The sequence below is a fragment of the Neophocaena asiaeorientalis genome, unplaced genomic scaffold (genome assembly GCF_003031525.2).
Source record: "Neophocaena asiaeorientalis asiaeorientalis breed wild unplaced genomic scaffold, Neophocaena_asiaeorientalis_V1.1 scaffold148, whole genome shotgun sequence".
In the NCBI taxonomy this organism is placed as follows: Eukaryota; Metazoa; Chordata; class Mammalia; order Artiodactyla; family Phocoenidae; genus Neophocaena; species Neophocaena asiaeorientalis.
The window spans coordinates 6,238,208-6,262,714 of record NW_020174050.1 but is presented as its reverse complement, the minus strand read 5'-3'; the positions used below and the strand labels follow the sequence as shown (position 1 = coordinate 6,262,714).

General features: G+C 41.5%; 1 protein-coding gene across 1 annotated transcript in view; it reads right to left on the bottom strand.

Moving 5' to 3' along the window:
* FRAS1 (Fraser extracellular matrix complex subunit 1) overlaps positions 1 to 24,507 on the bottom strand; it is a 441,423-nt gene that overhangs the window by 165,784 nt on the left and 251,132 nt on the right. Inside the window, exons 21-23 of the mRNA XM_024754112.1 lie at positions 6,774 to 6,926; positions 6,377 to 6,523; positions 671 to 817 (exon numbers count right to left, since the gene is read on the bottom strand). Coding sequence (XP_024609880.1) covers positions 671 to 817; positions 6,377 to 6,523; positions 6,774 to 6,926 — 447 coding nt within the window. The remainder of the gene's footprint in view (positions 1 to 670; positions 818 to 6,376; positions 6,524 to 6,773; positions 6,927 to 24,507) is intronic.

Here is a 24,507-nt window from a genome sequence, read left to right as displayed (position 1 = left end):
CACTCATTAAAGTATGTTAAGCAAGAGATGAACAAATCAGACACAACTCCTGTCCTCATTAAGCTTAGAGTCTGGCAGTCTAGAGTTGTAAATGCAGGTGCCTACAGGGCCCAGGAAGGCAATGTAAATCTTTGAAATAGGCCTGGTGTGATAGGACAGGGAATGGTGGGCACTGTGGCACCCTTAGGAGATCATGTTCAACCCAACAGAGACGACAGCTACCCATCAACCTACTGCTGCATTGTGGGAATGCAAATCCAGTACTGCCAAACCTTCTGACTTTTTCAAAAGAGACTGAAAATCTCAATTTTTGTATGTGAAGTCTTCTGATGTTTAAAAGGCAAAGAATTAAAAATTTTAAAACGCTGTTAAATTCAGTGGATCAAAAAAAAACCCAAAAAACAAAACCACAGACCCCTGTCTTGGATTAAATACAACCTGAGGGTTTCCAGTTTGCCATCTCTGGTCTAGTTACTAAGACCTGGCATAATATCTAGTACATGGTAGACAGAGAAAAATATTTGCTTAATACATACATACATACATAATGACTTTTCATCAGAGAAAGTCTAAACATCTGATGACAGTATTTTCCCAATGCGGGAGCAGACTTCTCTAGTAAAGGGGCATCGACAAGTAGAAGACTCGTGCAATTCTGGAAAAGCTTTACCTTTGCATGTCTTGGTGGAGAAGTCAAGATAGTACTGTGGGGCACAGCTCTCATGCTGGCAGTCTCCAAAGAGCAGGACCTTGTTTGGATCTCGGCAGGAGGTACAGCTGGCCTGTGAATCACAGCTTCCGCAATGTGGGTCGCATGCTGAGGAAGAGAAAATGACCAGATGATTACAATTGCAAATACTGAAGCACTGATCAAACCTAGAGAGATACTGCAAAGCAACAGAGCCTCCCTCCAACCTATTTTTTAATCACGGCTCAGAACCCTACCCTGCGGATCAACAGAAACAGAAAATGTTAATCTTGTTTTCCAAAATCAAAGAGGGAAATTTTATTTTCCAGAGAAGATAAATTATAAACCCAAGAACAGAAATCCCACATCCAAACTGCCCTGTGACTCAGCAACAGGATTAATTTATACTTATTTCAAGATCTCTGGAATAATAGTCCAGAGTGTCCTTGGAACCTTGCTTCTTAAGGAATCAGGGGCCCTACAGTTTATGATGTAGATTCAGATTTTTGTCCGATACCAAGATTAAAATTAGGCATCAACTTATTTTGGAGCTCGGGAAATCCCGTATTTTAAGATACGAAGGACTTTAAGGTGACCTGGCTTACTGACTTACTCAGTTGTAATTCTTAGCAGTCACTTAATTTAGGCATTCAGGGATGATCTCCAAATCTGGTCATGCTTCCATCTCTGCCTGATTCAACAACTAGCATCTCTCCATTGACTCAGTTGTTCATGCTAGAAACCTTAGAGTCTCTCCTGGCACCTCCCTTTCTCTCACTCCTAATTCAATTACTTACTTATTTGTTTGAACTCTCCTATATAATTCTCAGAACTTTCTGCTTTTCTCCATATCCACAAATGCCAATATGTCCAAGCCATCATCATCTCCTTCTAGACCACTATCATAGCCTCCTAATTGGTTTGAGTCCCTTGCATTCTATTTTCCATGTAGCAGCCATGGCTCACGGGCCCAGCCGCTCCGCGGCATGTGGGATCTTCCCGGACCGGGGCACGAACCCGCGTCCCCTGCATCGGCAGGCGGACCCTCAACCACTGCGCCACCAGGGAAGCCCCAAGAGTGATTTTTTAATTCATACTTCTCAGGTGTCAGAGGACACTTTCATCTATGAGCTCATATCTTTCTTCAGGCCTGGAAAAATTCTAGCCATCATTTCTGTAAATATTGCTTCTCCATCATTCCCTCCATTCTTTCTACCTAGAAATCATAATACACATATTTGAATCCTCTCAATATAATCTCCAAGTCTCTTGTCTTTAACTCTTATTCATTCTTCAGTCTCTTCTTCAAGAAGGCCTTCCCTGACTCTCCAGTCTAGAACAGGTCTCCCAGGTACTGTTCTTATACCTTTCATTCATGCCATACATAGAAATGTTCAATTTCAGCGATTATTTACCACCTGTATCCTTTACAGCTGTAAGCTTCATGAAAGCGAAGACGAGGTTTCTGTTGTTCCTTGCAATAGTCCCCAGCACCTAGCTGGTTATCTGTAATTTTGTTGGTGTTCAATAAATACTTGCAACATAAGTGAAAGAAGCCAGATATTGTAATTATATATACTCAAGCACTAGCATCTCTGTCTCCCTCTAAAATTTTCTCTCAGCATGTGTCAGAGGAAAAGTCTAGAGAGTGATCATGTGAGTTTTAGTGCTAAAGGATATCAAAGTGTGTGGCACAGTGCAGAAAAATGACCTCCCTCTAAAATAAAAAGAAATTCCTTTTGTTTCACCTATAAGAAAAGCCACCGGTATAAAATATTTGTTAGAATATGTAGACTTGTAATTAAAGGTCTTAGGAAAATTCTAGACCGGATTTTCAGTTTGAAAATATTAGAAAAAAATATTTTTATTGTTGGAAACTTATATGAGACTAAACTTTTATCCTTTCGGGAGGTAGGATTTCTACACATGTTGTTATCTTAATTTTGCCAAAGGGTTTGACAAAAACCCTAAATATAAACTTGTGAATACAAAAATGAAGTGGGGTCTACCAGCTGTAAGTGGATTTGAAGATGGTTGAAATACATACTCAGAAAGTTGTCAGTAAATCTTTGTAATTGGAAATGAATGTCTTTAGTAGAGTATTATGATGAAGTCTTAATTTCTTAGTTGGCCAATATTTTTATTAATTACTTTAATGAAAACAAAGTAATTATGCTAATGATATTTAAATAGGACACGTACACTTACATAGGATACACGCATAGTTAAGTTTCACCAGCTGAAAGAAAAACTTAAACTTATTTTGGCCCATTGTATCAATAAATTAATCAGACGAAATAAGCTAAACTGTAAGTAAAGTCTTGCATTTATGTTCTATAACCAATTGTACAAACAGAGGGGACAGAAGGCCAGTTTAGAAAGCATTATTATAAAACATGATCTAAGAATCTTAGTTGATTGAAAGCTTACTAAAAGTTGACATGGTTACTAAAGAAACTAACACAATCTTAAACTGAAGAGCCTTCATGTAACCTCAGTGTCAGCTGGATGCCCTGCTGGACATGGAGCTGCAAAACAAGGCCCCTGTCCTGACAGCTGAGAGTTTCTTGTAGTTTACTTCCTCAAGCTTCTGTCTGCCTCCGTGGTCTTGAATCCTTCCATGAAGTCTCATTCCCAAAGCATAACTCAGCTCCTTCACTGACTCCCAAAAGAAATGGGGTCCCGCCGAGCATTTGGAAATGTTAAAAGACTATATGGAAGATTTGGAGGGATGCAGCGGTGTCACATTAAGAAGCAGGGGGCTTCCATCATTTCTCTTCGAACACTTCTTCCTCTTTAATCGAACCCCTCAGCCGTCTCCAAGGCAATCCCCAAGTGACCTTGTCTCACTCAAAGTAGTTCTGCACATAACCAAACCCCTTGGGTTCTAGCTTCCCCATTCAGAGGAGTGTGGGTGAGGAGCCTTTTCTCCCTCTTACAATATTCAGACCAGAGGGTATTAGTCTTACTGCAGTCACATTGGTGTGACAACGTCTGGAGTAGCAGGTGAAGCTCTCCGAGGTCAGTGACCCCATGGAAAGAGCTAAGAGGACAGTGAAGAAGGGGCCGAGGGGACCAGAAAGCAGTGAGGGAAGCAGAGATGTACTGATACTTTTAACTATCGTTCATTGAGGAGGAGGGAACCTCACAGCCTATGACGCCCCGTCTCCCTCCCGACCTCTGAGACAGTCCCTCCTTTCTGCTCAATACTCCACTGACTCCAGTCCTGCTCAGAACAGAGAAGTCCAAGCTAATGTCAGACTTCGGAAGGGAATCGTGTGAATGAGGGAGGAGCCATTCTACACTGCTCCAGAAGGAGGCTCTAGGGCTGATGAGAAACAGCCCTCATCCCCACCGATGCACCTGGCTTCCTTCCTCATCTGTAGCAGCCTGTGAGGGGGTGAGAGAGAATCTCTGCCCTGGGTGCAAGGTTGGCTCAGGTGCGCTGAAGTCTTCCTCCTACTCTAGGGCACTATGGTTTCAAGTACTGAGAACCTCATTTATCATCTCTTCTTGAAAGTTCCTTCTCAACTGGTTATCCTGAAATTTTAGAGCTCAGTATGCAATTTCTAAAGGTTCCTGTAATCAGAATCTAGACAGCTCTGAAGCTCTTACTTTCTTCTATAATATGGTCATTAATGCCTCCCCTTAATGTTGATTATATTTCCTTAAAAGCCCTTTACTGCACAATTCCTGAAACTGTCAGGCCTATAATTGTCTATAATGATGAGCAGTAGAAAGGGACATTGTGAATTTTTTTTTATGTATTAGAAACTCAAATAGCCCAACTTAGGGGCATACCTTACCTTACTCAGTCTTTGGATGAACGAAACCTAAGCTTTAGCAAAGGACTAAAGTTAGAAGATGCTTAATTTAACTGAAATAGTCTATAAAATCTTATTTACATGGTAGCATAGCAAATGCATTTGTGCAGAGCAGAAGCTTCCCAGAAGAGGAATACTTCAATGCAACGTATTTTTGCCACCTATAAGCCATATAAGGGATTCTGTTTTTTTCTTTTGAACTTTTATTTCTGTGATTCCACTGCAGTGAAGAGCCTCAAATATCTAAGTCACTACTTCTACACCAACACTCTTTTGCTCCTGAATAGAATATGCAAGTGTTTCGTTCGTGTCTCTTGTGTTACAGAATCTACAGATTCCGGCAGACAGTTGATATATACCAAGCAAAGTTTTTGTTACAAAAGTAAAAAAAAAAAAAAAAACCAAATAACTCTTTTCATGGATCCAAAAGGGATTTTTGTCTCTGGTATCTCAACAGATGATGCAAAATGGTGGGTTCCATATAACTTCATTTCAAATGCAAATCCTTGCAAGAATCTCCATAAACTAACAGTAATACCTATCTTTGTATCTATAAAATATAAATATCTTTTACTGCTCGATTTGCTTCTCATTTCACACGATGATGACGATAACAACAGTAGCTATACTGAGAGCTTATTCTCTGCTAGGGTCTGTGCTAAGTGCAATAACATTAGAGGAAGGCACTATTATAATGTCCCTTTTCTAGAAAAAGGAAACTGAGGCCTAGTGGTTAATTCACCTGCTCAAGGTCACAAAGCTAGTTACGTGGCAGTTAGGATTTGAACTTTAGTTACCTGATTCTAGAGCCCACTCTCCTAACCATCACTCTATAATTCCTTCAACATGGTACTTCCTAGGACAGAAAATTGAAATATCAGTACTGTATTTGTTAACTGCCATTTTCAAAATGAGAAAAGTACACCACGGTTTTTTGGCAACTGACACTTCACTGATTGAAATAAAGTAAGCTGCCTCAGCCTATTTCAAAACTGTTCCTTCATCTGTGAATCACTTCCTAATTTTTTTTCCACCCAGATTTGCCCTTGCCCTAATTTATCCTAACTCTTTGTTTGTGCGTGACTCAGGTAATTAATCATATTTTAACTTATTTGAGAACTAAGATATCTATACAAGTAACTTTCATGCAAGACAAAATAAACTACTGTTTGGGCAGAAACTGAATCCTCTGTAGCATATCCAGCCTTGCGTACTGTCAGTATTTAACAAATACATGTCAAAAACAAATTAAATCCAGAGAAGGGCTGAGGTTCAGGCCTTTATACTAGAATGAGCTCCACTCTCTGCTTAGGATCTTGGAATTGGATCACTGAGAGAAACCATAGGAATAAACTAGACCAACAATGTTATGATTTTAATGAGATAACTAGAGAACAGAGAGGTTAAATGACTGACCCAAGAACACACAGCTCCTCTAGTCCAGCACTTCCAATTAGGCCCATATCTGAGTTATAATCTGCTAATGGCATCCATATGCTTTGTAGATTCATTTTCTTTCTTTTCTAAAAATAAAGGCTACCAGGTGAAAATATGGAAGCAAAAAATCCCTATTTCCTTCAATGACTCCAGAAGAGCAGGAAAGGAGAGAAAGTTCATTTTTTAAAACTTAACGCTGACAATGAACTTCCCTGGTGGCGCAGTGGTTGAGAGTCCGCATGCCGATGCAGGGGACACGGGTTCGTGCCCTGGTCCGGGAAGATCCCACACGCTGCAGAGCGGCTGGGCCCGTGAGCCACGGCCGCTGAGCCTGCGCGTCCGGAGCCTGTGCTCCGCAACGGGAGAGGCCCCAGCAGTGAGAGGCCCGCGTACAGCAAAAACAAAAACAAAAAACAAAAAAACTTACGCTGACAAGTGTGGTTGTCATCGAGATAGTGCCCTGGGAAGCAGGCAGTGCTGCAGGTGCCAAGATGGGACAGAACGAGGTCGGTGTCACATGAGGAGCAGGAGAAGGGTCCTCTGCCCCGGCAGGTTCTGCAGGAGTAGTGACATTCTGCAGACGGAAGAGACATAAAGAGAACCTATGAAGCCAAATTCCCCTCCAAAGCAGCATCCCAAGAGCCGTTAATAAAAGCCCCAGCATACAGAGCATTAGCTGGTCTGGTTTATTGCCCTACAGTGTGTTTCCTGCCTCTCTCTCTCTCCCTCTCTCTCTCTCTCTCTCGGGAAGTTCCAGCCTTCTCAGCTATTGCCCAAGAGAAGCTCATGGGGCACGGCAGCTCCTGTGTCCAGCGCTTACTCACTTTTACAAGCTCCTCTCTCTGTGAAGTATCCAGAAGGGCAATGGGGAACACAGCGATCTTCTAGCAGCAGGTACCGGGCATTCTGACACCTCAGGCAGACGCTCCCGGTGTTGTAGAGGTCAGCTGCGCAGTGCTGGCACAGAGGATGGCAGTCTGGAGAGGACATGGGAGCACAGAGAAGGCACGGATGCTATGAACAGAGCGCCTCATTTCTACACCAAAGGGTAAAAGGGATTGCAATGACCACTGTTGGAGCACAGAGAAGGCACGGATGCTATGAACAGAGCGCCTCATTTCTACACCAAAGGGTAAAAGGGATTGCAATGACCACTGTTGGAGCACAGAGAAGGCACGGATGCTATGAACAGAGCGCCTCATTTCTACACCAAAGGGTAAAAGGGATTGCAATGACCACTGTTGGAGCACAGAGAAGGCACGGATGCTATGAACAGAGCGCCTCATTTCTACACCAAAGGGTAAAAGGGATTGCAATGACCACTGTTGGAGCACAGAGAAGGCACGGATGCTATGAACAGAGCGCCTCATTTCTACACCAAAGGGTAAAAGGGATTGCAATGACCACTGTTGCAGCACAGATGGCTGGAGGGTAGCGCAAAGGCAGTATACATCAGTAAAGTAGAAGCTTGGGACCTGTACAGATTGCGTGTTTGAGGTTTTTAGCAAATGGCCAGGCCCAGCACAGCAACTGAGTTTTCATCCCTTTCCGATTGAACAACCTTCAAGTCCTAGGGCAGCATGTGAAAGATACTTGCCAGGGGGTATAGAAAGAACTATCAGATAACAGAAACAGTTCATCGTATCAGCATATCCCCTGAGAGCTCCCAGAACTCAGGTACCGTGTGCCCCTCATTCACAGAGCTCCTAAGCTGTGCTCAGAGGCCCCACGAGGCTCATCTCCCAAATGTGGCCTTCCGGAGTCAGCAAACCAGCCTCAGGCATTGGTGGAGGGGGTGGGGAATTAAGGTTGGTTGATAACAGAATTGGGGGGAAAGTTTAGTCTTTAACTAGAGGTAAAGTTACAAACAGCTGAGTTGGAAAGTCATTTTCATGACCTGATACACACTTCACAGAAGCTGTTGTATCAGTTGTGATTAAATCTATAGGGCAAGTTATCTGGGATGGCCAGCACTGTCTCTTGTTCTCACCCATGTAAGAGTCATCCTTTAATTAAAGAACTTGGTTGTGTTCAGCTCCCCATATAGGTGAAAATGCCCTCTGTCCTACCTTAAGTGGTAATAACGCTTCAAATCCCATTTACCATCCTCCATCCCAAAGGTGGAAGAAAAGCCACAAATCCTGAATTACCCCCCAAAATGAAAAAGGAGTAAAGACCTAGGAAAAGAGAAGAGACTTCTGGTTATAGGTCCTGTCCATCTTCCCCTGTAGGATTCAAAGCACTGTTTGCAGTTGCTAAAACACCATTCAGCGGCCACATAGGTCTTGTTTCATCCCAGTCTTGTAGATAGTGATTTCTAGCGATATTTAGACTAAAAATTCCTTGTCAATAAAACAGATTCCCTGTCCTTGAAGTCTGTTAAAACAGGTCTTTCTCTCCATACCCTCGGTGATACACTTTCTTAATTGCTGATCACTTGAGACGTGTTCTTTGCCAAAGAAGAGATCTCAGTCTCATACCCAGCACCCACTCATCCGCAAGAGAAGACTTTGAGACCTCTAGCCATTCCAGAAGTTGAACCCAGAGTGTCCTCCGCAAAAATCCTCTTTTAGCAGCACACAAGTGAACAGGCCCCGACCTTCCTCTGAACTTCAGGAGTTTCAAACTACAGGCAACCTTTTGCCAATATTAGAAACAGTTCTTGATATCCTAAGAGGCAAATTAATCCCCATTATAGCCCTTCAGTAAATTATAAAGGAAATGATGGCTGTATTGAGAGAAATCTGATAAGAAGGCTATTTCCCCCTGACTTAGTGTACGGTTTCCACACAATGCCAACCTTTTTGTTTTCCTTTTCCTGTGCTTTCCTCACAGTGCCAGGAGCACTTTGAAAGTTCCTGGAGCAGGTGGAGGTAACTCCGTTTTACGATTACCTTAATGAGTGGGTACAGGTTAGAACAGAAAACCCAGGAAACATGACTGATTCAAGGCTCCATTATTTGAAAAGTCTTGGCCTCTTCCTCTTTAAAGCCAGTGCTTACAGAGAGTGTGGGGCTCCGGCATGCGTCAACAAGATCCGCAGGTGTGCAGGGGTCTAAAAACTAGTTGCATCTAACTGAGGCTTTCTCTAGTGTACAATTAGAGGAATGAAAAAGAATAATCACCAAGGGGATGCTTTGAAGAGAAAGTAAGCAGATCTCTGGAATATTGTGTGGGTACAATAAATAAATATTTATGGATTTATCTGATCATGGGGATCTCTAGGAGCTGTTTAAATGAAGAGTGTGATGTATATTAATTACTTCTAAAGGCACCTAGAGCTGGTTTATGGATATTCCTTCCCGCTCTCATGGCAGCAGCTTTGAAACCCTTGCTACGCTTCCCTGGTCACCAGCCCACGCTGCCCACCCTTCCACATCCTACCCGGTTATTTCACCTTCTACTTGACTCAGCCCATCAAGCATGAACACCTTTGATTCTTTCCTGCCAAACCCTCTATTTCATTTCATCTCCCCTCACAGGATGAAATGGCTAATTCCTCCACCCCCATTTTTTAATCCGATTTTCAACATTATTTGAACATTATTGCAACATTAGTGCATCTTTTTCCCCCATCTCTCTTCACTCTCCTTGACCTCAACCTCCAAACATGCTCCGCATTACCTACTCCCCGCAAAGTTTTTCTCAACGACCTCCCCATCTCTTTTCTTTCCTTCACCACCCAACTTCCTTGCCTCCGTAACTTCTCACTTCACTGTAATCTGCCTTCAACCTCCACAATTCAACTGTTGTATTGCTCTTGAAAAGGTCTCTGACCACCTTCTAATGACCAAACGTAATGGCCTCCTCTAAGTCCTAACCCACCTGAAAGGTGTGCAACACATGACACTTCGGATCACCCCCTTCTTTGACCTCCTTTCCCCTCTTAGCATGCTTTATCCTGGTGCGCCTCTCGGTCATTCTCTGCCTCTGACTGCCTGATAAGTGTAGAAATTCCTTACAACCCTTAATTTCTTCTATCCTCTTAACTTAAGTCTCATTCTCTGGAGGTCTTAAACCAGACACGGCTGTTTGCATCATTTTGGTATACAGCTACCAAAAGCCAGTGGAAAGGGCTCAAGAGTTACAGAGAGAGAGAATGGGAACTGGTACAGCCACTGTGGAAAACAGTATGGAGGTTTCTCAAAAACTTAAAAACAGAAATACCACACGATCCAGCAATTCCACTTCTGGGTATTTTTCTGAAGAAAACAAAAACACTAAATTGAAAAGACATATACATCCTTATCTTCACTGCAGCATTATTTATAAAAGCTGAGATATGAAAGCAACCTAAATGTCCATCAGTAGATGAATGGATAAAGAAGATGTGGCATAAATATCCAATGGAATATTACTCAGCCATAGAAAGAATGAAATGTTGCCATTTGCAACAACAGGGATGGACCTTGAGGGTATTATGCTAAGTGAAATAAGTTAGACAGCGAAAGGCAAATACCATATGATTTCACTTAGATGTGGAAACTAAAAAGAAAAACAAATGAACAAATAGAAACAGAGTCATAGATGGAAAGAACAAACAGACAGTTGCCAGAAGGGAGAGGGTGGGCGGGATGAGTGAAATAAGTGAGGGAGAATAAGAGGTACAAACTTCCAGTGACAAAATAAACATAGGCAGAACTCTCTATGACATAAATCACAGCAATGTCCTTTTTGACCCACCTCCTAGAGAAATGGAAATAAAACCAAAAATAAACAAATGGGACCTAAGGAAACTTAAAAGCTTTGGCACAGCAAAGGAAACCATAAACAAGACCAAAAGACAACCTTCATAATGGGAGAAAATATTTGCAAATGAAGCAACTGACAAAGGATTAATCTCCAAAATTTATAAGCAGCTCATGCAGCTCAATAACAAAAAAACAAAAAACCCAATCCAAAAATGGGCAGAAGACCTAAACAGACATTTCTCCAAAGAAGATATACAGATTGCCAACAAACACATGAAAGAATGCTCAACATCATTAATCATTAGAGAAATGCAAATCAAAACTTCAATGAGATATCATCTCACACCAGTCAGAATGGCCATCATCAAAAAATCTAGAAACAATAAATGCTGGAGAGGGTGTGGAGAAAAGGGAACACTCTTGCACTGCTCTGAACACAATTCACTGCTGTGAATTGGTACAGCCACTATGGAGAACAGTATGGAGGTTCCTTAAAAAACTACAAATAGAACTACCATATGACCCAGCAATCCCACTACTGGGCATATACCCTGAGAAAACCATAATTCAAAAAGAGTCACGTACCAAAATGTTCATTGCAGCTCTATTTACAATAGCCAGGAGATGGAAACAACCGAAGTGTCCATCATCGGATGAATGGATAAAGAAGATGTGGCACATATATACAATGGGATATTACTCAGCCATAAAAAGAAATGAAATTGAGCTATTTGTAATGAGGTGGATGGACCTGGAGTCTGTCATACAGAGTGAAGTAAGTCAGAAAGAGAAAGACAAATACCGTATGCTAACACATATATATGGAATTTAAGAAAAAAAAATGTCATGAAGAACCTAGGGGTAAGACAGGAATAAAGACACAGACCTACTAGAGAATGGGCTTGAGGATACGGGGAAGGGGAAGGGTAAGCTGTGACAAAGCGAGAGAGTGGCATGGACATATATACACTACCAAACGTAAAATAGATAGCTAGTGGGAAGCAGCCGCATAGCACAGGGAGATCAGCTCGGTGCTTTGTGACCACCTAGAGGGGTGGGATAGGGATGGTGGGAAGGAGGGAGACGCAAGAGGGAAGAGATATGGGAACATATGTATATGCATAACTGATTCACTTTGTTATAAGGCAGAAACTAACACACCATTGTAAAGCAATTATACCCCAATAACGATGTTAAAAATAAATAAATAAATAAATAAGTAAGTCATGGGGATGAAACCTACAGCATGAGTATACAGACAATAATAGTATAACAACTTTGTATGGTGACAGATGGTAGCTAGACTTATCGTGGTGATCATTTTGTAATGTATAGAAATAGCAAATCAGCATGTTGTGAAACCAGAAACTACCATAGTGTTGTAGGTCAATTATACTTCAATAAAAAAACAAAAGAGGGAGTTGTAGAGGCTCCATAATCACTCAAGGCCTCTGCCTCGCTCCAGGGCTCCATATTAAGCCTTAAAAGAGGCATCAGATCAATCACCAGACATACCACATTGCATGATGGAGCAAGTACCCAGAGGCAAGGAGAAATCAATAAATGACACCTGAAAATATAAAACAGTCCACCGCAGGTTGCCCAAAGCATCACATTAATCCGAGTTAGTTTACAGTTTCACATTACACATGAGACTGTAACTACTTGAGTCTGCAAAGTTCAACTCTTTTTGTTCGCTACCTGTACTTCTTCCTTATTCATTTATCCATGGCTTAAAAACTCATACTGAACACCCAATCCTGTGAATAGACCCCAAAACAACAGTCTGAGTGGGTCCTGTGTTAATACATTCCTGCAAACCTCTCTTCCCAACTCTGTCTTATACAAGCCCCCAACAGAACACCACACAAAACCAATATGCTCTCAAACCTTGCTCTGGAGTCAATCTGAAGGTTGACTGATTTTTATTAAACCAACCAGAAAAGAAAAATAAATTCCTAAAACCTAGGAAACACCTTTGTCTTAAGAGGCTTGAAGTCAAAATCTCTTTGCAGGAGAGAATTCCTTGGGAGAACTCAAAATGAGTTATGATGTACAGGGAAAGAAGCCAGAAATCAGAGCAACAGGGCTTGAGGATTAATCCCAGTGTTCTGATATACAATCAGAAAAGCATCGTTCCCGAGGGCAGGCTGCTCAGTTGTGACAGGCTACAAGTGGCCAGTCCCCCTGGTCACCAGCTGTAGGCAAGCTTCAGGCTCAAGCCCCAGAGGCCACTGTGATCTTTTATGCAGAGAGGGGGCTCAAAACAGGGAGCTTACGGTTTTATTTTCCTGACTACAAAGTGAGCCATGGAAGAAAATATGAAAAACAATTTTACATAGTATAAATGAACCTAAAAATCCCCCCATGTGGGCCTTTTAGAATAAATAACTATTAACGGGTATTTTTCTCTTAGTTCTTTTTCTATACAACTTTCCATAAGTAGATTTTTACACAGATGAGATTATATTAAATATTGTCATATAATAACTTTTTTTTTCCACTCAGTACCATCAGCATTTCCACGTGTCATTAGGGACTCTTCGTAAACATCATTTTTAGGGGTTGTATAATATTCCAGCATTGAATAAACAAATAAAAATTTACCATTTCTCTTATCCTTGATCATTTACTTCCAATTTGCCCACTTTTATAATGAAGGCCATGATAAGACCCTTGTGCATTTTAGATTATTTGCTAAAAGACAAAGTCAGGCTTCCCTGGTGGTGCACTGGTTAACAATCTGCCTGGCAATGCAGGGGACACATGGGTTCGAGCCCTGGTCCGGGAAGATCCCACATGCTGCGAAGCAACTAAGCCCATGCACCACAACTACTGAGCTTGCGCTCTAGAGTCCACGAGCCACAACTACGGAAGCCTGTGCACCTAGAGGCCGTGCTCCGCAACAAGAGAAGCCACTGCCTTAAGAAGCCCGCACACCACAATGAAGAGTAGCCCCCACTTGCAGCAACTGGAAAAAGCCCGCGCGCAGCAGCAAAGACCCAACGCAGCCAAACATAAATAAATAAATTTATTTTAAAAAAAGTTACATCCAAGATACATTCTTGAGACTGTTTCATTGTAACTCTGCCTGCACTAGGAACTTTTTTTTAATTTATTTTTTTATTGAGGTATAGTTGAATTACAGTGTTGTGTTAATTACTGCTGCAGAGCAAATGACTCAGTTATACATATATATACATTCTTTTTCATATTCTTTTCCACTGTGGTTTATCACAGGATATTGAATATAGTTCCCTGTGCTATACAGTAAGACCTTGCTGTTTAAGGAAATTTTAAAATAATAAAATGATCTTGGCTAATTTGGTTGGTGAAAATTGGTGTTACATAATTGCTTTGGTTTGGATTTCTTTTATTGTAAGTGAGGCTGAGCATTTAAAAACTCTTTCTTTCAAACAACAAAACTGTTCAAATGTCTACTGTACTCACAGAGCTTTCAGTATGGTGGGGATAAGGACCCTGGATCCATAATTACACTTAAGTAGGAAATCTGTGTAATCTCATAATAATTTGAGATATCAGCCCGTGAGTTCTTTCCTCATCCACTGCAACCATCCCGCATTAGACCTGAGAGTGTGGGCCACCATGTGCTCCCAGAGAAAGTCAGCAGAATCAGACCAGCACAGATACCAAATTCACAGAGCCCAGGGCACAGGTGAAAGATAGAAGAAAAAACAAACTTGAATGTGAAAATTGGAGCTAGGAGACCCAGGCCCTCCCCCACCAATACGACCCCTACACTCTCCACCTCTGTACCCCAGCCTAGAAAAACCCTTCGAGCTGGAGAGGAAGAAGGAGCAGAGAGACCATTCAATTTGCCTCTCCCCTCCCCTCCTGTGGAACAGGTTGGAGGTAGCTGAGTGGAATATTCAAGAATCCAACAGTGAAGCAGACTTGGGCTGGGCTTCTTGACTTAAAGAAAGTCGTCTCCGAACTGAGTCCTTTGTCATGAGGCAAGAGAGACGGTGGCACAGTGGGATGAGCAACAAGAGAGGGTAAGGCAGACGCTTAGACACGGGACTGCCTTGAGACTATTGCAAACTTCTGTAAAATGCAAACCAGGTAAGCCCAGGGACCATGGAAGTCTCTGACGGGGTACCAGCTCGGTCCAGGAAGCAGGTAAAGCTGCCTGGAGGAAGCTGAGACAGAGACACTGAGTGGGAGTCAGCTGCTGGAGGAGATGGGCAGGGTGAGAGAGCTTGGAAGAGGTCCCAAGAAGAGGAAAAACATGGAAAAACCCAGAAGCGCAACAGAACAGGATGCCTTCAAGGAACTGAAAAAAGTCCAGTATGGCTACATCTTGAAGAACATTCGCAAGAGCCACTCAGGACCTGGCTGTGCTAATTTTGAAATACCTTGTAAGTCACGAAAAAGTGTATGGATTTATCCTCGTGGCGACTGGAAATGGGTTTGTCTATGTGTATACCAGTCTACCTACTGAAGTCTCTGTGTTATTACTACAGGTTTAAATGAGAAATTGTTGTATGAAAGGTTACTAGTGATGGCAGAAGACATTAAAACCACAGCAAAGAACCAACAATCCAAGAAACTGACACATAGCAGCTTTCAATGTGAACTTTTCTGGGGCGAGGAGAGGGGTCCCTATGTTTCTGTCCCCCTCCCCCTTCCACTATGTCCACAGAAGACCCTTCTCTGTTAATAACATCCACTGCTGAACAGTTTTCTAAAGGCTTATTATGCTAGAGTAGGCATATTAGGAAAACTAAGAATCCTACAGTGCAAGTATATGAAGGCTTCTGTGACCAGGGACGGAGATCTCAGGCGTCCCCTGAGAAAGAAAACCAACACACTAGTGGTTTGCCTTTCAGGCACGACCAGGGAAGACCTTTCCACAAACTGTCAGCTTCTAAAATGCCTTTAAGATTCAAAACAAAGTAGAATTTGGCAAAATCAGTAGTACCTAGCAAGGAGCCCTTATCAATTTGCTAAATGAAAGAAAAAAAAAAAACACTGGAGTCAAAATATTAGGAAATTGTGGAGAATTTGGAGGCCCATGAGAAGCTTCACCTGGACTGCACACCTTGGTTCTCAAAATCCACTCCAGGCCAAGAGGAACAGGGCACTACTTGGCTGTGTGTGTGGCAATTTACAACTGCCTTGTCAGTACAGTTTGAGAGAAGGAAGAGAGAAATCTCCCCATGGCCAGCCAGATGTATTAATTATACAATCTAAACATAGTTAAGAGGTGTTAGGAGCCCATCTCCAGGCGCTGCAGGAGGTGACTGACTATGTGTCCCAGGGAACTGCTACGACACCAGTCACTTGACGCACAGTAAAATCTAGGGGCATATTTTCGAAGAATTAAGCTGATTGGGAAGGAAGTCTTGAATTCTTCTTGGTAGGTGGTGCCATCTGACAAATCCTGATTCAGATCCTTGCTGCACCCACACTGGTAGGAGCACAACTGTCAGAAACGGTGCCCTTAAAATGTCAGTATTCTCAGAAAGGCTGACAAACCACAGAGTGAATTCTCCTGTAATCGTCCTCACCCCACCTTCCACTCCCATTCCTCCCCACAGGTGATGGATGTCTGGAACGAGTTCACAGGATACACTAGAGGAAGTTTATACTGTCACTGCTTAATTTGTACCAGGACCGCAGTTACTAAAATAGGGGAATTGAGTTTCCAACCCACCAATCTAGCAGCCTCTGCAAGGATTAACGGCCCATCATAAAAGCCCCATCTGTGCAGGAAGGCATTTGCATCTGACCTTCCTGTCTGTAATCAAAAAAGGAGGCTAACCTCAAATATGTCTAAATGGTGAACATGCATCCATTAATTGCTTAAAAACAGAGCCTATTCTGAAGCCCGTCTCTCAGAGTCCTCCCATAGCTACTCAGTAAGTAAATCCTTATTTGTCACTATTTCAATTATAGTAAAGAGTCTTTAAATAAAAGACTTATTAAAGGATGACAAGGAGAGGAGAGGGACCCAGGATACATTTAGGTGTAGTCTGTTTCAGATTACTGGTATATAATAAACATGTGGAGGGGGAAGGGCAGATGGACTTCCAGGTGTTTGTGTATGTGCCTGCTTGCTAACAAACCTGGTGAATCACACTTTAAACAAAGTAATGAACACACTGTAAGGGAGCCTGGAAATGGAGTATCGACTCGAGCTGAAATAAATGCACTTCTTGTTTTAAGATTCCATTTGTTTTCTAAATATGCACAGCATGCATACATACTAAAAATGTAAATACATAAAGAATTAATATTTTGACTCAGCAGCGGCAATATCCTCTAACATGTCACCCTGCAGCTGTGAGGAAATTATATGTGGTCATCACCATGTGATGTTATGTTCAAATCACAAAGGCTCTGCTTCAAGGATCGGTGAGGATTACGCATAATCGCGATGGATGGAAGCACACGGCAGTGAAATGACTTATTTCACATCTTTGGAGCAAAGTGAAAAAAAGCTTGAAGATATTAAAGTAAATGTGTACTGTTGAAGCAGTGGCTTTGGATGTTGGTTTTATGGGGCAGTGACTCCTTAGCTGATAAATAATGGACCTATAAAGATAATTTTAGACACACAGTGAGATTTTTAATAATGTCCTATCAGTCGATTAGGTTCTTAATGAAACCACATTAAATGTGTTTGGAAGCTGTTAAAATAATCAGCACTTGTATCTGTTCCGCATCAGGTGAAAAGGGAATGATTCCGTGCTGAAGCTCTGGGTCCTTAAAGTGTGTATAGACTGAATTCTGATGCCACTTTTAAAATTGACAGGGCTCTACTTGTGAGACAAGTACAGCAGGAATCCCGAAAATAACATATGAATGGCAGAAGAAAAAGAAGCCTCCTCTCTTCCCCTTTTGATCATCACTTTGGTCCTAGCCCACCCATGAGGTCTTTAGAAATCACGTGTTCTTTTTAGGGTTAGGGTTTAGGGTTAGCTCTCAGTTAGTACAAAAACAAAACAAAACAGACAAACAAAACTTCCCATTTTTTCAGTGTCTGTGGCTATTGTTTTATCCTGAAAAAAACAATCATCAACAACAACAAAACCTACTACAACAGATTGGCCTTAGCGTTATAGGACAGTGATTTCCACCCAGTGTTGACAAACTTACAAATGTGGTGAGAAGGCTGCAGTAGGACCCACGGAGACAGACAGCTGGAAGAAGGAGTGGGTGAGAGGCAGTGTCAGACGTAAGAGCAAGGCTCTCTCCTCAGTTCTGGTGCCAGTTCTTGCTGCCAACAAGGAAACATGAGCACCACTCCTGCCTTGTACCTGACCTCCCATCAGTTTATGTTTTACTCTTGCCTTACCTCCAAAATAGAAAAAAGTTCACTTCGATCCACATTTATGGCATGTGAGTTGGGTGTAAGGCACTATGGAAGTTGCTGCAGGAGATAGAGCACTGAGTCAGAGTCAGACCCTTCCCTCAAGATGCTCACGACAAGGTCCAATGTCAGAAGAAAGCCACACTTAAAATGCAATTAATGTCTAAGGAGGACCAGAGAATATTTTATCCAAAGGGAATAAGAGGGACTTTAACTTTGCAAGATGTGGCAATGATTAAAATATGGAATAGGGGTGGGAAGGAAGCAGGTGTAACTCAATTTTGAATTACAGTTGATCCTTGAACAATGCAGGGGTTAATCTGAGTATAACTTATAGTCGGCCCTCTGTATCCCCACCCCCATCCTCTGCATCCTCGGATTCAACCAACCGTGGACCATGTAGTACTGTAATATATACTAGTGGAAAACATCTGCATGTAAGTGGACCTGTGTAGTTCGTACGCACATTGTTCAAGGGTCAACTGTACTCAGTTTTGAATTACGCTGATTGAAAAAATCAGTAGTGGATGGACAAGAGAGTCAGGAGAAGGAAGGAAGGACCTGGTGTGGGAGGTTTCTTTGGAGGTTTCTGAGTATGTTGTTCCTGTGGATCAGATGTCCAGCAGGTAGACAGATAGAAATGAGAGTCTGGAGATGATGACCATGTGTGGACTTGAGATAGACTCTAAGGAGAAAACAGAAATGGGCATTGGATCGAGACACTAAGGTCCTAAAGGAAAGGGGGTCAGGGAGGAAGAAGAGAAGGAAAGATAAAGAGGGAAGGAAGGAGATGAAATGAGTAACCAAAAGAGGAAATAACTATTGGGCTAGACCACCCCTTGAGGGTGATGGGACAAAGCAGCTCTGGATCACAGATGGAGGAGTTCCCCCGGGCCAGGGTGAGGGAGATCCTTTCTCAAAGGAAGCAATGAGGACAACGGTATTTAGAAGAAGATACAGAGACATTTGCAGAGAAAAAGTGAGGGAGTTTTTTTGCTGTTGTTGTTTTTAGGAGATTATGTTAATATTCTAAACACTAAAGAAAGCAAAGATGTCAACTGATCGGAGTGAGAGTTGAGTTGAGGGAAAGTATAGTAAGTACACATGGAAAGGTCATGGTGAGCAAGGTGACAACACATCAAAAAGGGCTGTAAGTAATACAATTGCTGAGAAGCAGAGAAGGTCCTATTGGAACTAGATCAGATGATGAAGTCTGATGATGGTGTTCACACGCGTGCCCTCTGAAGTGGCACTGCTTCAAAGCCCAGGTCTACTGCGTTTTAGCTGTGAAACACTGAGTAAATTGGTTAATGTCTCTCATCCAGTCTCTTGGGTTGTAAAATGGAAATGCTACTAATCATAGGATTGACCTCCCAGGGTTGCAGCCAGGATTAAATGAAATAATGTATGAGGAGTTGGTACATAGGAAGTGCTCAATAAACATTAGTGATTATTCTTTATCTATGGCAGGCCCAATCAGGATTGACATTGATACTGATGGTCATACTTACATCTAAGTCACTATTTTTGCCCCATTACATGTAAACACAGAGATTTACATGTGTGTAAGAAAAGTAGATAAGTGTAGCCATAGCAATTTTGCTGTCTCTAGTACTTAAGTGGATAGCCTATGAGCCTAAATTCAGTTGTGTTCTTTAAGCATAAACACTCAAATTCTTCTCTGCAATTCAGCTCCTGGCCTGTAGTTCTTATGAAGACAACAGCAATTGTAACTTCACTGGGAGCCCTGCCAAGTTGAAAACTTGTAAGTAAGGTCATTTCTAAAGCTATATAAGATATTGTTTAGAAAAAGTCCCATGAAGGAGAAAATACAAGTTCTTTTTTTTAATTTAGGAAGGTCTCAATTTAAAAATAGGTCGTGTTCTTATTTTTTTCTGAAAGTAAAAGTTCAAAGAAAAGAAATGCCTTGAAATATTCAATCACCCTTCAGCAGACATCGTGGTCCCTTAAATAAAACACAAATTCAGAGAACAAGGGAGAGACAATCACTGAAAGTTCCAGAGAGAGATTGGATATGCAACTCATAGTTCAAGCAATAGGAGATAGGGTGACAGATGAGAAAAGAATGTGCATTGCCAAAAAAGAAGATAAGGAAAATAATGGAGGTGTTAAAAAAAAAAAACACAAGAAAATTGAAAAAATATAGAGATAGAAGAATAGGGCCAGATGGAATGAAATAGAAGGTGAAAGAGAAGAGATAAGAAGCAAAAAAAAATGAGTCACACTAAGAAGATCCTTGATGTAATTAGCATAGGATGCACTGGAAGGGGATTAAAGTGGACCTTAGGGCACCAGAATCAAATCATTCCTTTGCCCGACATTTCCTGATCACCATCTATGTGCCGGTTAGGCATTGCACTGAGCTCTTAATCCCACTTCCACAGGAAGGTTTCTTGGGATGATCAAATGAAAAAATAAGTGAGAAAATGCTTAAAAAATTATAAAATGTCAAGAGCATAACATTATTGTTATTAACAATAACATGAAAAACAGACCTCGTCCCAGCCAAAGCCTTGGAAGTCATACTTAGTTTACCAAGCAGTAACTCTACCTCCTGCTGGTTATTGCCCATATCCACAACCAGAAAACGGCCAATCAAATTAAGTTACATAACGGACATATGGATATGGGGTGGGGAGTCAGAGAAGGGTGGGGGATGAACTGGGAGACTGGAATTGACATATATGCTATGTATAAAATAGATAACTAATGAGAACCTACTGTATAGCACAGGGAACTCTACTCAGTGCTCTGTGGTGACCTAAATGGGAAGGAAATCCAAAAAACAAGGGGATATATGCATATGTATAACTGATTCATTTTGCTGTACAGCAGAAACCAACACAGCATTGTAAAGCAACTATACTCCAATAAAAATTAAGTTACACAAACATAATGGAATGCTATTTAGCCATTAAAAATGACAATTATGTGGATTCTTCCAATTATTTGCCAACACATGGAAATACACAAAGTGATATGAGAAATAACAAAGAAATAGAGGCATAACTCATTGCATTGCACTTCGCTTAATTATGCTTTGCAGATGATTGCTTTTTCTTTTCTTTTCTTTTTTTTTAAACAAACTGAAGGTTTGCGGCAACCCTATGCTGTCAAATGATGGTTGACATTTTTTAGCAATAAAGTTTCTTTTTTTTTTGGCCACACCTCTCAGCTTGTGGGATCTTAGTTCCCCGACCAGGGATCAAACTCAGGCCCTTGGCAGTGACAGCGCGGAGCCCTAACCACTGGACCGCCAGGGAAGTCCCAATAAAGTATTTTTAACTAACGTACGTACGTTTTTTTCTTGTTTTTTTTTTTTTTTTGCGGTATGTGGGCCTCTCACTGTTGCGGTCCCTCCTGTTGCGGAGCACAGGCTCCAGACGCGCAGGCTCAGCGGCCATGGCTCACGGGCCCAGCCACTCCACGGCATGTGGGATCCTCCCAGACCAGGGCACGAACCCGTGTCCCCTGCATCGGCAGGCGGACTCTCAACCACTGCGCCACCAGGGAAGCCCACGTACGTTGTTTTTTTAAGACATAAAGCTATTGCACACGTAACAGACTACAATATAGTGCAAACAATTTTTATGTGCACTGGGAAACCAAAAACCTCATGACTTGCTTTATTGCAATAGTCACTTTATTGCGGTGGTCTGAAACCAAACCCACAACATTTCTGAGATATACCTGTACATAGCTGCTGATTACAACTGTGAAAAATGCATGTACATTAAAACAGATAAACAACAAGGACCTACTGTATAGCACAGGGAACTCTGCTCAATGTTACATGGCAGCCTGGGTGGGAGGGGAGTCTCGGAGAGAATGGATACATGTACGTGTAGGGCTGAGTTTCTTTGCTGTGCACCTGAAACTACCACAACATTGTTAATCGGTTATACTCCAATATAAAATAAAAAGTTTAAATATTATTTTTAAAAATGCATGTATGTAACCACTGAAAAAGATTAAAGGACATGTGGAGTGATATAAATTATTAAAATTCAGTATGCATTAATGTCTTCATTTAAAGTTTATCTATTTATTTACTAAGGGTATATAAAATAAAAATACATGGCAATCTAAAACAGCTTCCGGCACTTAAAACAGACCGGCAAGTTCTTGCAACTTTCCCCAGTAGCGCCTCTCCAAACCATCTTGTCATACCAGTCCCCGATGATCTACCTTTTAATCTACAATCAGAAAACTCTTCTTGAATCCCTATTGTTGTAACCAACTGTGTTTGTCCTCATCCTAGGTTCCTAGGTTCAAATCTTGGCTCTATCTTCCAACTTTTCTCATTTTGAGTAAATGACTTAAACCTTACTTAGGTTCAGTTTCTTCATATGTAAAATGGAGATAACATTAGTACCTACCTCAGAGGATCACTGGTAGTATTAAATGGCAAAATGCATTCAAAGCAACTAGCGCAGTACTTGTCACATCATAAGCCATCAGAACTGTCACCTATTATCAGAAACTCAAAGAGAACAGGAGCTAGTCAATGCCAAGTGCTAGGTAATTGGTAGAAACAAGTCAGCGTACCTAGGAATTACAACGTGGGAGATGCCAAAAGGAAGCTGGTCCTAGAAGGGACGGAATCTGAGCGAGGCCACGAGGGACGGATGGGTAGGATTTTGACGATGAAAATAAGGTAGTAACTGCTACACGTTTTAGTGTGTGCCTTTTTCCTTCTTTCAGCTTACAGCCCCAGGAGCAGCTACAGCAAGATGTAGAGCAGTGCCAACCCACTTTCCCCACATGCAGAAACTACTAAAAAACAGAACTGGCTCCCACCTCTCTGGCTTCAAGTCAGAGTATCTGGAGGCAGAGAGCTGTGCACTGGCTCATGCAGGGCTCTTTCCCAGTCCTTAACGATGTTCAGTTTGAACTGTTTTGTTTTGTTTTTTTCATTACTCAGTGTTGCAGTTCTATCAGCTTATTCCAAAACAAGGATTTGTTGCTCTTTTAATCTGTGCATTTCAACTTTTTCACCATGTTTTTCAGGCTCCTCTTTCAGAAATGAGTGACAATGAATGGGGAAAATTGTAGAAGGGACTCAAAAGGTTTTGTTTTCTTTTTAATGATTTGGAAGAAAAATGTTAACAGGTTTTCTAATCAGTCAGCTCAGGTTCAGAGAGCAAACACTTCTCAGACCCAATGCTAGAGGATAATTATGGATTGCTCTTTGATGCTCCCAGCAGTCAAGAGTGGCAACCCTGAGAATTCTTGGGGCCCCCTCTGCTTGCCCACAGAGAAGAGAAGGGAGGAAGAAAGGACGCGAGGGAGGGACACACTGAGGGATGGAAGGAAGGAAGTCCACAATCTGAGTATAGGTTGAGTATTTCATTTTACCTTTAGGGAGTGCCAACAAATTGTCCAACATATCAACATCAGCTAGTGCAGGGCTTCTCAAAGATTGTTTTGCAAAGCACTGGTTAGCCCTGTGAGAGTCTATAATAAATCGAAGGAAGGGGTCTGCAGTGAAATGTTTGGCAAATGATGGGCAGCCTCCTTCATCTCGGAGATTCACAATGCACATCTGCTTATTTAAGGTTTTGAGAAATCCTGAAAGAAAGAAAGCTGCTTTATTTAACCAAGAGTTTCCGAAATTTATTCAGTCATGAGACATTTTTGCATGTAACACCTATTAACCATTGCTTAGAACTCAACTACCATGGAATACAATATGAAAATTCTCAGAGCAATATTTCTTTACTGTCACTTGTCTTCTTTTGCTTACATTCTGGTACAGATTTATGAAGAAAACAAACCAGCATTTAAAACAGTACTGCATAAAAAAATGTTTAATCCCCTAGAATTCTACTGTCCTAACAAATCAGCTATTTAAAATTTTGCAGTCTTCATAGAAAACAAACCTACGGTTACCAAAGGGGAAGGCTAGGTGGGATAAACTGGGAGTATGGGATTAAAAGATGCACACCACCATGTACAAAATGGATAAACAACAAGGATTTACTGTATAGCACAGGGAACTATATTCAATATCTTGTAATAAACTATAATGGAAAAGAATAAAAAAAAAAGATATATACACATATGTATGTTTAGCTGAATCGCTTTGCTGTATACCTGAAACTAACACAATATTGTAAATCAACTATACTTCAATTAAAAGTAAAATATATATATAAAATTTTGCAGTCTTCCCCTCTACAATATTACTCTAAGTATTATCTCCTTTTCTACGTAAGAATTAAAAAGTACAACCTTCCCACTAGACATTCCAGAAAGCCCGAGGCATTTTTTAATGCATCTTCATTTGGATATTTCTCCTTCATGTTTTCTTTTTAATTCTCACCCTCTTCTATGAACAGGAGAAAGGTTTTAGCTGAGAAAGACAAATGGAGGGAACATCCCAGGCTTTGAAATCTGGGGAAAACTTTGTTGAGATGCGGGCAAAATATAAAGAACAAAAATCTATGAAGGGGGCTTCCCTGGTGGCGCAGTGGTTGAGAGTCCGACTGCCGATGCAGGGGACGCCGG